This window comes from Balaenoptera acutorostrata, chromosome 20 (assembly GCF_949987535.1).
Source record: "Balaenoptera acutorostrata chromosome 20, mBalAcu1.1, whole genome shotgun sequence".
In the NCBI taxonomy this organism is placed as follows: Eukaryota; Metazoa; Chordata; class Mammalia; order Artiodactyla; family Balaenopteridae; genus Balaenoptera; species Balaenoptera acutorostrata.
Window position 1 is genome coordinate 62,053,817 of NC_080083.1, and position 16,459 is coordinate 62,070,275.

Here is a 16,459-nt window from a genome sequence, read left to right on the forward strand (position 1 = left end):
CCCCTTCTGCCCAGTAAATCTTGTGTACGCAGCATCTGTATCCCAGAGAACCCAACGGACGCAAAGGACACGAGTTCATGCCTATTATTCGATTTGCTTAAATAAGCATTTAAAAGGCATTAAAGTAAAGAGGTAAGAGGTTAGTGATTTCTTCAACTAACCAAAACTACCAAATACTGATATTCTTATTCAAAGCAATTCACTTTCTAATTAATGTGCTCAGTCCTCCCTGGTTCTTTTTTTAAAATTAATTTTTATTGGAGTATAGTTGCTTACAATGGTGTGTCAGTTTCTGCTGTACAGCAAAGTGAATCAGCCATACGTATACATATATGCCCTTTCTTTTGGATTTCCTTCCCATTTAGGTCACCACAGTGCATTAAGTAGAGTTCCCTGTGCTATACAGTAGGTTCTCATTAGTTGTCTATTTTATACATAGTATCAATAGTGTGTATGTGTCAATCCCAATCTCCCAATTCCTCCCACCCCTCCCCCCTTCTCCCTTGGTATCCATACATGTTATCCATGTCTGTCTCTATTCTCCCTGATTCTTTATCTCTGTTAACCCAGAATATAACCATATTCCATCAATACTCTCTCCAAAATATCATCAATTTCTATTGTTTTACTTTCCTCTTAAATTTTATCTTGCAACCAAATATTACATAGGAAAAATAAACGAGGATGAATTAATAAATCACGTGTAAAAGAATTCTTTCAAGCCCCTTTGTGTATGTCATTACTGATTATTTTCCAGACTCAGCTATCTTATGACATAAACCACAGTCATTCAACACATAACTCCATATGGCAAAAGCTCTGTATAGTAAGGTGAACTTACAAGGCATGTATTAAATCTGTTCCCAGAACATCATGGGCAGAAGCATTGCCAATAGAATTAATTGAAAAGATTCTTGTTTCTGAGAATCTAACAATTTATTTCACAAAGACAGAGGTTCATTTTCTCTTTCTTCCTTTTATACCAATCATCACTGATCCCAGATTAATATTCCAAGAAAAGCACATATAGCTACAAATATGTTGGCATTTCCTTCTTACAAAAAAAACAGCAGGGACTTCCCTGGTGGCACAGTGGTTAAGAATCTGCCTGCCAATTCAGGGGACACGGGTACGAGCCCTGGTCCAGGAAGATCCCACATGCCGCAGAGCAGCTAAGTCCATGCACCACAACTACTGAGCCTGAGCTCTAGAGCCCACGGGCCACAACTACTGAGCCCGCGTGCTGCAACTACTGAAGCCCACGTGCCTAGAGCCGGTGCTCTCCAACAAGAGAAGCCACTGCAATGAGAAGCCCGCGCACCGCAACGAAATGTAGCCCCTGCTCACCACAACTAGAGAAAGCCAGCACACAGCAACGAAGACCCAACGCAGCCAAAAATAAGAAGAAAGAAAAAAAAGAAAAAGAAAAACAACAAAGCAGATAAAAATCTGCTTTCCCAGATTCTAGAGAGCCAGTACTGTATTACTGGTATCCTATTGCAACTTTCTGATTTTTTCTTTCAGGGGTCAGCAAACTACCACCCATGGACCTAATCTGGCCCACCACTTGTTTTTGTAAATAAAGTTTTACTGGAACACAGAGGTGCTGTCTGTTTAAATATTGTCTCTGGCTGCTTTCCTACTACAATGACAGAGTTGAATCATAGCAACAAGGACCATCTAGCCCACAAAGCCTGAAACATTTACTATCTGGCTCTTAACAACAACAACAAAAATTGTCCTAGTTAAAAAAGCATGGCATTTTCTCACATTTCAGGTATTTATTCGTTCATCATTATCCATTCACAACATTTTAACTGACACCTTAACATGTTAACATCATTGTTAATGTGTCAATCTGAAATCAGCAATGATTTTTGAAGATCATAATGAATACTCTTCTTTTCTTTTGATTAATATGTGATTATTATTTTTTAATGAACCTAATTTAAAAAAATCTATCACCAAGAAGATATTTAGAATCTTGAGTATAGCACTCTATATTCATCCATGTTTTAGGTTAGCTTTAAACTTCAAGCTTTAAAACAAAAAAAAGATTAACCTCCACAAGAGACTGGAAATAAAACTATAGCTTTAAAAAAAATTAAAAGATAATTATGCCCTAATTGCCGTGTTTTCCTTTCTTTCCTTTTGGAAAGATTGCCTCTCTAAATAAAAGAAGATGTCAGCCTTTTAAAATGCCTTTTATCCCCGGATCTTTTGACGTCACGGACCTTCTTATTTTAATGGTGCAACATCTTCTTAGGAATTAATCAATGAATCATAGCCTGAGAATGAGATGGAAAAGGAGGAGGAGGAGGTCTACACTGAAAGAAAGAGATGCAGGGAGATTCCAGACTTGATCTGCTGCTATAGGCGGTGAGGGCTGCACAGACCACAAGTCTGCTCAACTCAGATGCCCAGGAGGCTAAGCGTGGACGTCTGGTTACCAACTTCCGTGTCCAGCTTTGAGCTGGGAGCTCTTTAGGTTTGCCCTAGAGCATACATGAACACAGGTCTCTGCGTGATGAACTTGCCCCTCCTCCTGAGCTGCCTGATTTCCTCCCCCTGTTTCCTTCTCTAAGTGGGTACAGTTGTTTGGGGTTCTGTGAACTGTGGGTTCAACCATGTCTTCAAGAGGATGAGATCGGCATTTCTCAATGTGGTCCCTCATTTGTCATACGCCAACTGTTTTTTTACTTTTTATTTCAAAAGTAATACAAAGATCTTTGCATAAAAATCATAAAAATACTGGTAAGCAAAAAAAGACAAAGGAAAATTCAGATTATCCATAAATCCTACCACCCAAGGAAGCCACTGTAACATGTTGCTATGTATTTGGTCATACATGTAGTGGGTCAAATGTGCTCATCCACTGCCCCCAAAAGATATGTCAACTAGACCTGGAAATGTGACCTGATTTGGAAAAAGGTTCTTTGCAAATGTAATTACGTTAAGGATCTCAAAATGAGAGCACCCTGGATTATCCAATAGGTCCTGAATCCAATGGCTCGTGTTCTCATAAGGAGAGGAGGAAGTACGTGAAGACAGAAGCAGAGACTCGAGTGATGCTGCCACGGGCCGAGGAATGCCTGTGACCGGAGCAGGACCCTATGGTCCCTCCCCCCACGTCCTCCACCTGCCTTTTGTCTGTAGAAAAACTTTAGCCAAAGAATAAGTTTAATCAGAGAAGTGAGGAAATGAAGAAGCAAAGGAAAGCAAACAGGCCAAAATAATAGCAGTTGAGTCATGAAACAGGGTCAAGGACTTTTGGTTCCTTCTCAAGGGCTCTAGATAATATTCTGAGCCATGTCCTGCGAGCTGCCTTAGAGATACTGAAACCCCACCAGGCGGAGGAAGTTAACTCCATGATGACCAGACTGTAGCTGCGACATAAGCTGCCATAATTCCAAGGCCTCAGGAAAATGGGAACAAACCTACCCTGGAACTGAAGATTTATTGTACTTAAAACAGTCAAGATGACGCTGATCAGATACCACAGGACCAATTTCAAGATGAGTGTCAAGCTGGCTGTGCTGTCTCTACACGTAGCCCCCTCCTTCTGCCTACGTACCCCTGAAACTCCCCTTTAAAACCTCTCGCCCTGGTTGCCAGTCAGGGAGCTGGCCTTTGGGCACGAGCCTGCCCTCCCCGCAGTTGCCAGCCTCGGGAATAAAGCAGACTTTCCTCTCCACCAACCTAGCCTCTCGTGCAGGGAGCAGACACACCCCACTTTTGGTAACACCTGGAGCCTCCAGAAGCTGGAAGAGACAAGGGAGCATGGCCCTTGCTTTCAGACTTCTGGTGTCCAGAATTGCAAGAGAATACATTTCTGTCGTCTAAAGGTGCCAGGTGTGTGGCCATTTGTTACAGCAGCCCTAGGAAGCTAATACAATACATCTGTTCAGTAACTATTGAACAACAGCTGTGAACTAGCTATTATACCTAGGAATTGAAGAATAAGACACCAAACCTTTCAAAGTCTTTTTCTACCCATACACAGAAATATATGCATAAGTATATTTTTAATGGGTTATAATGTAAAAGTTGCTGTTAATACATCTTTTTACCTAATAATCTAGACACATGTTCGTGATAATAAATACACAGAGCTTCATCTTACAGATTTTGCCTAAACAGTTCTCAACTTTGGAACATTGACCTTATTTCCATTTTTTTTTTCTATACTGCAATAACCATTCTTTATCTAACTACTTATGTACACATGTGATGATTTCCTTAAATTTTTAAAAATGGAATTTAGAGGTCAAAGTCTGTGCCAGTTATCAACTTCTTGTCTCAGTTCCAAATCTACCCTTCTTTCCCCTGCTTTGTGAAACCAGAGCTGGACCCTGTAAACATTTCTCCTCCACCAGCTGACACAATGTGGGGCTTTGTCAACAGAAGCTGCCGTAGAAAAACCGCAAGGCAGCAGTGGCAGGAAGACACTTCCTTCTGGGTCCCAGCGCCTCTTTTTTTAGGCAGCAGAGAGGCCGCCCTCGCAGACCAGCTCCAACCCCAGGCCCAGCCACGTGAACACCTCCACACTGTAGCTGTTTCCACTGCCACTCTGGCCATGGCCTCAGACATCTGTCTCACCTTCCATGGACATGTCTACAGATCCACACGGCGTGCTGTGTGCACAGTTTCTCCACTACCCGTGGCTGGGTTTTCCAGTAGTGGACACATGACCTTCAAGGAGATCTAAGTCTCAGCCTTGCGTAGGGGATGGGAGACCCCTCCTCAACCTTCATTCCTTCACTGTCTACTTTTCCTCAGCCTAGATGCAAGAGCTTCTTTTCTGCACATGCTACTTCTGGATCCTTGAAAGGTGTCCTATCATTTTTACTAGCTAACAGTCCTTTGGATTAAATCTTTCTCATTCAAATAACCAATGTGCTTTCAGTCTCCTAACTGAGTCTGGCTGATAATCAAGCCTCAATGCACTGACGTGACCGTACAATGCCTTCCCCAAGCTATAACCAATTCTGGATATTTTCATTCATTTTTAGCAATGACAATAGGATAAGAAAGAAAGTATCCCTTGTCGATTGCTTTCATTTGCCTTTCCTTGATTACTAGGAAGGTGGAGGAAAGACTATGTGAGTGTATGCTGTATTGGAAGGAGTTATATCCAACCAATAATACTGTCCCCCGGGAAGGGACTGAGGTTAAGGAGAGGGAGGTGGAAGGGGGTCGTCCATTTATTACTCTAAAATCTTATATATTGTCCAAATACTATCCACAGAGAAGACGTTCATGGATTACTTCTATAATTAAGCATATATCCATCATGACAGCAACGTGCTGTTGCAAACTCTCTCTAGCTGGTACTAGTCAGAATCTTCATTAGCAGAGCTGAGCAACCGACTTTGGAAGTGCCTTATCTAGACCTGTAACCGCAGGCTCCAGCCCTCATCTCTCTAAGGCTGCATCTCGAACACCGAAAGGAAATGAGGGCCCAGCATATGTGCTTGGTCACAGCAGCTCTACTTCCTGTATTTCGGGGGGTGGGACGTTGTTAGAGCACATGTGAAACCATGGGCTGGATCCTAAGTTCAGATGTTTAGTTCATGAGATCTGGTCACCATACCTCTTGGGGAGAACAAAAGGAGAATACAGAGACCAATATAGGGTCCAAGTGCCTTTTCCCAACTATGGGGTGAACACGGTTGGAGATTTTGAAACGTGGGACTTAGTCTAACCCAGAGAGAAGAGGACATGATTAGTTCAGCCCAGGGATGGGCTACAGTTATCTACCTCCTTCCAAAATGATTAGTCATCTTTCACACCTTTCATCCTTCCTTCCCAATTAAAAACAAAAAACTGGGACTTCCCTGGTGGTCCAGTGGTTAAGATTCCACCCTTCCGGGCTTCCCTGGTGGTGCAGTGGTTGAGAATCTGACTGCCAATGCAGGGGACACGGGTTCGAGCCCTGGTCTGGGAAGATCCCACATGCCGCAGAGCAACTAGGCCCGTGAGCCACAATTACTGAGCCTGCGCGTCTGGAGCCTGTGCTCCGCAACAAGAGAGGCCACGATAGTGAGAGGCCCGCGCACCGCGATGAAGAGCGGCCCCCGCTCGCCACAACTAGAGAAAAAAGCCCTCACACAGAAACGAAGACCCAACACAGCCATAAATAAATAAATAAATAAATAAATAAATAAATAAATAAATAAATAAAATTAAAAAAAAAAAAAAAAAGATTCCACCCTTCCGCTGCAGGGGGCGTGGGTGGGATCCCTGGTCGGGGAACTAAGATCCCACATGCCACGGGGCATGGCCAAAAAATTAATTAATTAATTAATTTTAAAAAATGTTTAAAAACCAAAAACCATGAAGAGTTAAGATGATGGAATTGTACTTATCACAACTGAGAATTGTATAATTCTCTGTCTGATGGGGCCAAAATATGATAATATTGTGTTACAAATATTTGAAATCCTTTCAGGGAGGAAAGATTCTTTAATTACCCAGATGTTTAAAAAGGTACACTAATCATCAAAAACCCCGGTAAGGTAATTTTCACTTCACCACCCCGTCAAAAGACATTGACTGAAGGCAGGTTAATTTTCAAAGCCTTTTGGACTCATTTTTTCAGCTGTGTTGATGTCCTGTGGCTGAACTTTGAGCCGGAACAAGATATTTGTTTGTGTTACATTTGTCTAATGTTTGTCTCACCCACTAGCTATGAATTCGCATAATGGGTTAGGAACAGTGAAAAATGCTTAAAGACCTGGCTTTCTAAAGACCCCCAAAATCCCAACCTCCCACCTTCTGAAAACAGCTATGCTATCAAAGTAGCAAAAAGTGAACCAGGGAAAACACATCTTTTGTTGTTCGGTGAGATTATAAAACTCACATAACATGCACAAGTGTGCTGCTTAGAAGAATTACATGATTTGGAAGCAGCTACACGTAAGTTTATGGATTTCTTCCAATTCAAAATAGAATTTAATATTATGCAGCTGATTTAAGTCAAGATGGCTCTCACACGTATTCTTTGCCCTCTCATGTATCTCCTTTTTAAAGAAATGGTTCAAGTTTCTTGACTGTGGATTTTTATTAACCTGCTTAATCTGAATATCAAAGCCCAACTCTTTAGCTCAACTGTCTCTTTAAGAAGATTGAATACCCCAGGATATGAGCCACAAGGAAAATCAAGTTTTTAAGGAAATACTGTAAGTATACAAACAAGCATAGAGAATAATATGACTAACATCCATATACTCACCACCCAACTTTGTCAGATTTAAACATTTTGTGATATACACTTCAGATCTCTTTTTCTAAGAAATAAATCATAACCAACATTATTGAAGACCCGTGTATAATCTTCCACCATCCCACTGGTCTCACTTCAATCCCATATATATCCACTATGCTGAATTTGGTAATCATCCTTCTCATACAGGTTTTTATAATTTCACTAAATCTGTATTTATCCATAAATAATATTGAGAATTGCTTTGCCAGTTTTGAAGTTTATTAAATAGCATCCTACTACTATACACACACGCTCACACACACACCTATATATCATATATAAATATTCTCATCCTTTCTCTACTTGAAGATGTATCTCTGTTCAGAAAATACAGTTCCTTCATTTTAACTGCTGTTTCCCATTGTACAGCCATACCACAATTTATTTACTTATTCTCCTACGGATAGACATTTCGATTTTTTGCACTTCTTTGCTATTATAAGGCAGGCTGCAGGGAAAGTTCTTTGGGATAGATGTATGCATCTTTTGTTTTTTATTTTCTTTTGTTTTTAATGTATAGATAAGAGAATACTATGACCAATAAAATTCACCTTTTTGAAAAAGGTGCAGCTCTGAGAGTTTTAAGGCATGTACGCACTGGTGTGACCACCACCACAATGAGAATTCAGAGCAGGTCCGTCACCCAAAACAACTCTGACAGGTTCCTCCTTTGTAATCACACGTTTGTCGCTGCCCCGATGCCTGGTAGCCACTGGTCCATTCCCTGTCACCATAGTTTTTCCAATTCCAGGATATCATACTAATATGGCTGCTTCCTTTCGGCACTATGCCTTTGAGATGCATCCGGGCCGTAGCGTGCATCAATACTTTGTTCCTTATTATTGCTAAGTAGTATTCCATTGTATGAATGTACAACACTTTACATCTATTTTGCCCATCGAAGGACATTTGCATTCCTTCCGAACTTTGGCAATTATTAATAAAGCTGCTCTAAACCTTCACAGACAGGTTTTTGTGCACACAGAAGTCTTCGATTCATCTGGGTAAATACCTAGCTGTGGGATTACTGGGTCTAACGGTAAGTTTGCGTTTATCTTTCCAAATTCTTGGAAATTTACAGGGATCTTTCTGTAATAGATTTCTAGTATAATTCTATTATGATCAGAGAACATAATTTGTATGATTTGGATTCTTTTAAATTTTTTAAGGTTTGTTTTATAACCCAGGATATAGTCTATCTTGGCGTATGTCATGTACGCTTAAAAATAATATGCATTATGTTGCTGTTGAGTGGCGGATACTGTAAATGTCAATTAGATCCAGTTGGCTGAAGCACTGTTCAGTTCTACTATATCCTTGTCTTGCAGAGAAGAAAAAAATTGGTTTCTAGCTATAATTGTTGGATTTGTCCATTCCTTCCTTTGGCTTTATTAGTTTTACTTCATGTTGTTAAAAACATACATGTTAACATACATCTTGTTAAAATATTCACATTAAGGATTATTATGCCTTCTTGGTGAACTGAGGTTTTTTTGTGGTCACTTTAGGGGTTACAATCTATGAATGTAACATTTCTCACTCTACTCAGCATTAATATTACCACTTCAAGGGGAGTATAGAACCCTTACCAGCTTTATAGGTTACTTTACCCTTCTCCTTTTATGTTTAGTGGTCATTAAGTCTGTAGATGTTGTAACTCCATCAGACATGCTTTCAACTATCATATATATTTTTTTTAATTTATGAGGAGAAAAAGAATCTATTATATTTTCCCAGATATTTAGCATTTCTGTTGCTCTTCCTTCACTCCCAACGTTCCAGGTTTCCCTTTGGTAGAATTTGTCTTCCATCTGAAAAACTGATTTAGCATTTCTATTAGAGCAAGCCTGCTGGCAATGAATTCTCTTAGTTTTTTTTATTCGTATTTCATCATCATTCATGAAGGATAATAATTCTAAGAGGGGATTTTGGAATTGTCTAACTTAAAGAACTCATTTTACATATGAGGAAAATGAAGCCCAGAGGCATCAGATAATTTGCCCCCGTGTCACCGAGCTGGTTATTGCCTGAGCCAGGATCGAGGTTCCTGCTTCCTGACTCCCAGCTCAGTGCTCTTACGTTGCCTCAATTATTTACTTTACACTGGAAATAAAGTTGTGCAAAAAGAGCTGGATTATTGTATGCTAGTACAAGAAAAAACTGTACAATTATCATTTTTTAGAACTGAGAAGGACCTCAGAGATGACTCATATCTGTGCTTTGTGTTTCAGATGGGGAAACCGAGGCCCAGGGAAGGTAATTCAGCAAAGCCGTGACTTTTTATAGCAAGATCACACTTGTAAAAAGCAAGCACTGGGGTTGCTTGTTTATTTGTTTGTGTTCCCTATTAGTGGTGATGGATTGCGCTGGACCAAACTAACTTATACCCCTACTCACTCTTTCTCTCTCTCTCTCTCTCTCTCTCTCTCTCTCTCTCTCTCTCTCTCTCAACTTTACGACACAAGTCAGAACACCAGCCCTGGGCAATGCATCCCAGCTGGACCGTTTGGAATCAAATCTATAACTCTGTTCTCATTAGCACTATCCTCTCAACCAATGATTCCCAAACTTCAGCGTGTATCAGAATTGGACCTCAGTGTGTGCAGAACCGTATGAGCTGGTAAGAATCAGCTTATTGAAACTGCACATTCCTGGTCCCACTTCCAAAGACCCCGATTCACTAGATCTAGGGAGTGACCCTGGAATTTACCTTTTTACAAACACCCCAGGTAATTCAGATCCACAGGCTGCACTTTGAGAAATCTCTGGCCTGTGTTGAGGCATTATGTTTTGGTCATGAATAGAAAATTCTGGACTTTCTAGCTCAGAATAAGATAAGAGTGAGTCCAACACCAAATCAGTATCAGTTTTCTGAATCCCGCTCCATTCTGGATCTGCCATTGACAGTAGTCTAATTGCTTCCCTCCTCTCTCACTGGTTACTGAGACAGCAGGTAAAGGTAACCTTGTCCTCATACACATCTATACAGTAACAAAATCTCTTAGGGACACAGATGTCTGCAGTTAGCATAGCTATTTCATTATATGTCTCTTACCTATTGCTCTTTCAATAGGTCCATCAAGATTCCTAAGGTTTAGATAGTCTAACTAAATATAATATTTAACATATTCTGGGGTCAGATCTTAAAAGTCCCGATTTTTTAATTTTAATTTTAATTTTTATTTTGGCCACGCCGCACGGCATACGGGATCTTAGTTCCCTGACCAGGGATCCAACCCATGCCCTCTGCAGTGGAAGCGTGGAATCTTACCCACTGGACTGCCAGGGAAGTCCCAGAAGTCCAGATTTTTTTAATACTCTTTTCAAACCACCTCCTGGATACCTGAGGACACACAGACCCACATATACAAGCATCATTTAGTCCACAGGTGTTTGTTAATTTCAGCTCCATGCCTTCGATGTAAGAGTTCCTATGAAAGCAGGAAAAGGAGGGGGAGCAGGTCGGCCCCGTACTCGTGGAGTTAGCGCCTAGTGTAGAAAACCAACCACACAAACAAGAAACAACTAGTCGTGTTTTAAGGAACATATGAACATGTGCACAATAGAAATAAGAGTGCAACCTTCACAGATTGAAGAGCTCTTGTGTTTAAATGCTGACTGTTGTTTTCATGATTTAATTCCTGGAAATAGAGGGCTTGATATTTAGCTAGACTGAAAGGAAACACAAGTGCCCTTTGCGTTTGCTCCTCCTAATACCTGCCGTGGCTCAGATTCTCTCATCTGCCCAGGGTCCTCTGTCTTAATTGTCTCCTGGATACAGACAGATCTGGCTTCTCTAATAACCAGAAGAGATGCTTGAAGGGAGGAACCATGTCTTGTATTTCTTCTTCATCTCCTACAGGGTCCCAAGTTGTTATTTTATTGTAACCAATAGTTCAGCCCCTCCGGGATACCAGGCTCTGTGTGAGAGGCTACAGCTGCAGAGGTATAGCCTGAGATCCCTGCCTCCAATGATTTCCCTTCATTCCTTCTGCAAAAACTTCTCAAGCATTTCCCAAGCCAATAACCCTGTCCTCAGAGCCCCCAGTCCTTAGGTAACAGTCTCCTTCTACACTTTAGGAGGTCATGCTCCAGCGAGGAAGGCAGACGTGCACTGGATTCGATTGCAAGGGCTGCTGTAACTAAGGGCCACAAGCTGGGTAGCTGAGACAACAGAAGTATATTGTCTCACAGTTCTGGAGGCCAGAGTCTAAGATCAAGGAGTTGGCAGGGTTGGTCTCCCCTGAGGGCTATGAAGGCGAATCTGCTCCATGCCTCTTACCTAACTGCTGGAGGTTTGCTAGCCATCCTTGGCCTTCCCTGGCTTGTGGAAGCAACACCCTGATCTCTGACTTCACCCTCACGTGGAATTCTCCTTATGTGCATACGCCTCTGTGTCCAAAGTCCCCCTTTTTATAAGGACACCAGTCATACACTCTACTCCAGTATGACCTCATCTTAACTAATAGCATCTGCAACGGCCCTACTTCCAAATAAGGTCCCCTTCTGAGGTATTAAGAGCTAGGATTTAAACATATAAATTTGGGGGGGGGGCTACAAAATTCAAACCATAAAGCAAATAAACCACTAAACTCAACATGAGGGACACAGATGAGGCTGGTAAGGAAGCCAGGGCCCAAAACGTGGAGAGTCAGAGCAGGGGCAGAAGGGAAAGGCTCATTTCTGGGAGAGAGAAGGAGAGATTTAGACAAACCCTGAGGACAGTGACCTCTGCCTGGTCAACTCTGCCTGTAGGGTTTCCACTCTCCCACCCCAACCTTATTCACACTTCATATCTGACTTCCACACGCGGTTTTGCCCTTGACCTTTGTAGGGCAGGGAGAACACGTTGAGATAGTCCCTACTTGAGTCAGGAATACTGCTTCCTGAATTGAGCTCACACAAAAGACTACTGAGCGAGCAGGACCCCATGGGTGCGCGAGAAGTGAAGTCATAAGACGTGTGGTGGCGTCATGCCCACGTCCTCTGCCAGCCCAGAAACGCAGTCTAGTTATTACAGATGCAACGCCGACCCACGCCTGACTTCTTCACCCTCTGGCATGGATGCCTAATTAGACACATCCGAAGCTGCAAAGTGTCTTAGAAACTGGAGACCAGTTCGAAATTAATTGCAGAGAAAAAGAAGAAGGTGGTTCAAAAAACCTCCTAAAAAATCCTGCCAGCACACCCAGCTGAGCGGAGCAGCTGGCAATAGTATCATCTCGGACCTGCTCACTCGGACTAGGCATTTTAGGCCACTACGTTGTGTTGCTGACGATGGTCCCTTTTTGGCATCTTCCTTTTCAGTACTTTTCTATTTTTGTCCCACTCGCCATCTCGAACCTATCCCGGTGTACGACAGGAACCAGGAAGTAATCATATTTCTGGCAAACACATCTTTCACACTTACCACGTGCTGTTCAAAGCAAGTTATAGGCTTTAAGCGGCTCAAGCCACACAATAACCCTGTGGGGTAGGTTCTATTACCATGTTCCCTTACAAATGATGGGCATGGCAAAGGCCACAAGGATCTCCCGCCGAACCACAGGAGCAAGAACTCTGGTCAGAACCCACAAGTCCAAGTGTGTCTGAGGGTTCTTGACTCCAGCAGAGAAGGACGGGGTTAAAGAACGGGGTCCCCAGACGCGGGAGGGAACCGCTGCTGCCTGGGCGGGCGGCTCAGGCTGAAGATGTCTTTCGCTCCACATCCAGCAGGCGGGGGGTTTCGGTGAGCACTTCGCCATCCCACCAGGTCATTAAACAGAGGAGCCCGGAGTTCAGGGCCAGGCAACTGGCTCTCCCTCTTCCTCAACGGGAAAATGGAGTGGGGAAGTAGAAGTGACCTCACAGGATATCGGGAGAAAGCCTGATTCATGTGGGCGGACCCGCCTTCACACCCAGCTCACCGCAAAAGTTCGGAGTGGGGTCATGGGGCCGGGGGTGGACGCCCCCCTCGTTCGCTGCGAGACAGATTTCCTCTCGGTAGAGTGCAGGCGCAGTTGGCACCAAACTCCCTCCAAACAGGAAGTCGCCAAGATGCTAGGTGGAACCGGTGCCTTCTTTTTAAAGGTCAAACTTTTTCCTTGGCTAAGCGGCTGTTTCCCGAGCGCCTACTACGTGCCAAGCACATGCACACGACATGTAGTCCTTATGGATCAAGTGGGCGCTCTGCGGGAAGATGCAAAGAGAGAAAAGACCACACACGCGCGCGCGCGCACACACACACACACACACACACACACACACCTGGCAAATCTTACAGGAGACAGGCTTCCCGGGAGCTGTCTTGTTTCTAGGAAATCAACATGAAAATCGAAGGTCTCGTGCACACACCGAGGAAGCCCCCCTTCCCCGCACCGAGCGCCCGGCCTGAGCCCCGGGCAGGGCCAGCGGGGGTCCCGGGCGAGGGCGGAGGGCGCGCGCGCGGCGGGGCGGGTGACCAGGTGGACCGGCAGGGCCGGAAGAGGGCTCGGAGTTGGCGGGCGGGCGGGCGGCGCCGGAGGCAGGTGCCAGCGGGAGTGGGCGGGGGCGACCCGGCGTCACCCTCCTCCGGGGGCCGGGCGCGCACACCAGCTCGGCCCGCGGAGCCGGGGACACGGGCGTCCCCGCCGCCCGCAGGAGGAGCCCGAGCGACCGCATCCTCCGGAGAGACGCCCCGGGCTCCGCAGCCGCCCTCCCCCTCCTCCGAGAGGCGAGAGGCAAGCGCCGCCCGTCCCCGCGCCCCGAGCCTCCACCTGCCGCGGACTCCCGGGCGGCCGGGCGCGGGGCAGAGAAGGTGCGAGAAACAGGGGCCCGGGAGACAGCGGCCCCCGGGGACCGCTCCGCGCGGAGAGGGGACGCCCTTCCACGCCGCCAGCCCCCGCGCGTCCGGCGCCCCGGCCCCGAGTTCAAGGGCCACCGCCCTCGGAGGGGCCTCTCCGCGCGGGGAGCGCCCCGGCCCCGCGGACCCCGGCCCGTCCCGGGGCTCCGGCGCCTCGCCCCCCCCCACCCCCCCGCGGCGGGGCCATGCCGGGGCTGCGCCGGGACCGCCTGCTGACCCTGCTGCTGCTGGGCGCGCTGCTGGCCGCCGACCTCTACTTCCACCTCGGGCCCCGGGTGCGGCGCCGCCTGCGGCCCCGGGAGCGCCCGCCCGGCTGCCCGTGCGCCCGCCGCGCCGCCCCCTCGGCCCCCCGGCCGGCCGCGCGCCACGTTCCCCCGGCCGAGCCGGACGGCAGCGGCCCCGGCTCCAAGCTGCGGGCCCTCTTCGCGCACCCGCTGTACAACGAGCCGGAGGAGCCGCCGCTGCTGGGGCCCGAGGACTCGCTCCTGGCCGGCCCCGAGGCGCTGCGCTATTACCGGAGGAAGGTGGCCCGCTGGAACAGGTGAGACCCCGCGCCCCGGCGCCCGGCCCCGAGCCGACCTCCGCGCGAGGAAGAGTTTCTGGGCAGCAGCGCCAGCAGGAGGTGCTCCCAGCTCCTCTCCCCGCGAGCCCCTGGGGGTCCATCCTGAGCCCCTTCTGTTCCCCGGGCCATCTCCCCCCTCTTTCTCCCGGTCCTGATGTGGAAAGCCGCTGCCGGACTTCGGTTTTCCAGAATGAGGTTCCCCAACAGAGCAACTCGAGAGAGAGCTGCTTCGAATCCGGCACCTACCTCTAGACCTGGGCGCCTTCCACGAACCGAGGCTACACCCGCAACCCGGCTCTTCCCCTTTGCTTATTCCTCTGCCCGGGGTCAGAGATCACGAGAGGTCAGCCGGGCAGAAAGTCAGTGGTCAGTTTCCTGACATGGTCGCCACGCTGTGCTATTTACAACGTGGCTTGTCCCGTGAGTGTTACAACCTGCAGGCAGTTTTATTATCGTGGGGATTTGGGCACGGGGGAGATAAAAATCTACCTGGGAATTTTTTAAAATCCAAGGCAAAATATAGAGAGAAAAAAATGCCAAACGTATTTAGGCTAATATTAAGAAGGATTTTTGTGTGTGTGAAAGAACAGGGTGGGAGGGTCCTTTGGAGAAGCTGGAATGGTCAGTTCTGAGATCCTCAGCTGATGACAGAAGGCCTTCATAGGAGTTAGGACTCTGTTTTGAAGTACACACTGGTCTACAGATCATTCACTCCACTTTTGGACCGCACCCATCACTTTTCTTAATACAAGAGATTTCCAAGTGAGATGTCTTCACTGGTTTTATAGTCCCTCTGGAAGATGGGTAGACATAAATCTCTATGGAAGTTCGGCGCTAGCCCAGTTTAACTGTTTGCTCGTTATTCTGTAGCGCTGAGACTGACCAGGGGTGGAGGGGGCCTTCAGAAAGCAAAAAAGAAAAAAAATTGAGAGTTACTGGCTGAAGTCACTGTGGTGCGTTTCAGTTGCAACTGGCTGATGATTTTATATTAAAAAGAAAGTGGTTCTGGATTCTCTTGCTAATTGGACGCAATAAAAAGGCAGTTTGAGATTGCTTCTCAGACACTGTCATTTTCGATATTACCTTTATTTCATCAATAACGTGCAGATCAGTGAGCTAGGAAATTTTGCCCTTGGAAAATTATCTCCACGTCCATTGAGGATTTGAGGGGGGACCGTGGGAGAAGTTGCTTGCTTTTGTCAATGTCGATCAATATTCGCTTACTCACATTTCTGTGGCCTTAAACTTCCCTATATTACTTTTGTCCTTAAGGAGAGTCGAAGGGAATATTTTGGCAGAAAAGCAAAAGTCTTTCTCACCAATCTGTCCTACAAACAATTTTGAGCTTGAGTTCTGTGCCATTATAGGTCAGGAAAACACATTTACTGACCAGGAATGATCTTGGGCATTTAACAGAGGTTTGATGGGGACTGGTGACCTTGCTGTATTCGGCGCTAACAGAGTAGTTTTGTGTGGTTGGTTGAACGTGACAGTTGTGATACCTATTCATCACTGCCTTTTAATACTTGAGATCTCAAGTGAGGTTTGTGGGCTGTAACAGGAGGGGAGCTACACTTACAAGTGTTGAAACCGGACCCCAGAGGCAGAGAACCTTCACCCAAACTGCATTGTAAATGTCAAGGCAAGGATTTTAATACGTGTATATACCAGGGCTAAAAATAGAATGTGGGAGACTCATTAGCCGGGGTGCGTTGGAATTGCACTCCAAGTTCTATTGTGAGAGATAGTCACTCATTACCTTAAGTGAGACAGTGCCCTGACGATGTGAGGACACATTAAAAAGTACCTG

At 45.7% G+C, this 16,459-nt stretch overlaps 1 protein-coding gene and 1 long non-coding RNA gene across 5 annotated transcripts in view; one reads left to right on the forward strand and one right to left on the reverse strand.

Annotated features, from left to right (window-relative positions):
* LOC103010405 (uncharacterized) overlaps positions 1–15,127 on the reverse strand; it is a 42,705-nt gene extending 27,578 nt beyond the window's left edge. The window contains exon 1 of the long non-coding RNA XR_009006320.1: positions 14,896–15,127. This is a non-coding gene — a long non-coding RNA (uncharacterized LOC103010405). The remainder of the gene's footprint in view (positions 1–14,895) is intronic.
* FAM20A (FAM20A golgi associated secretory pathway pseudokinase) overlaps positions 13,738–16,459 on the forward strand; it is a 46,135-nt gene continuing 43,413 nt past the window's right edge. For 2 of the 4 annotated variants that reach the window (XR_009006319.1, XR_009006318.1), the window contains exon 1: positions 13,740–14,628. Coding sequence is in view for 1 of the 4 variants with exons in the window: in XM_057536158.1 (XP_057392141.1) it covers positions 14,273–14,628 (356 nt within the window). In the remaining 3 variants the exon portion in view is untranslated. Of the gene's footprint in view, positions 14,629–16,459 lie in introns of all 4 variants that reach the window. The other 2 variants (XR_009006317.1, XM_057536158.1) reach the window with 2 other exon arrangements.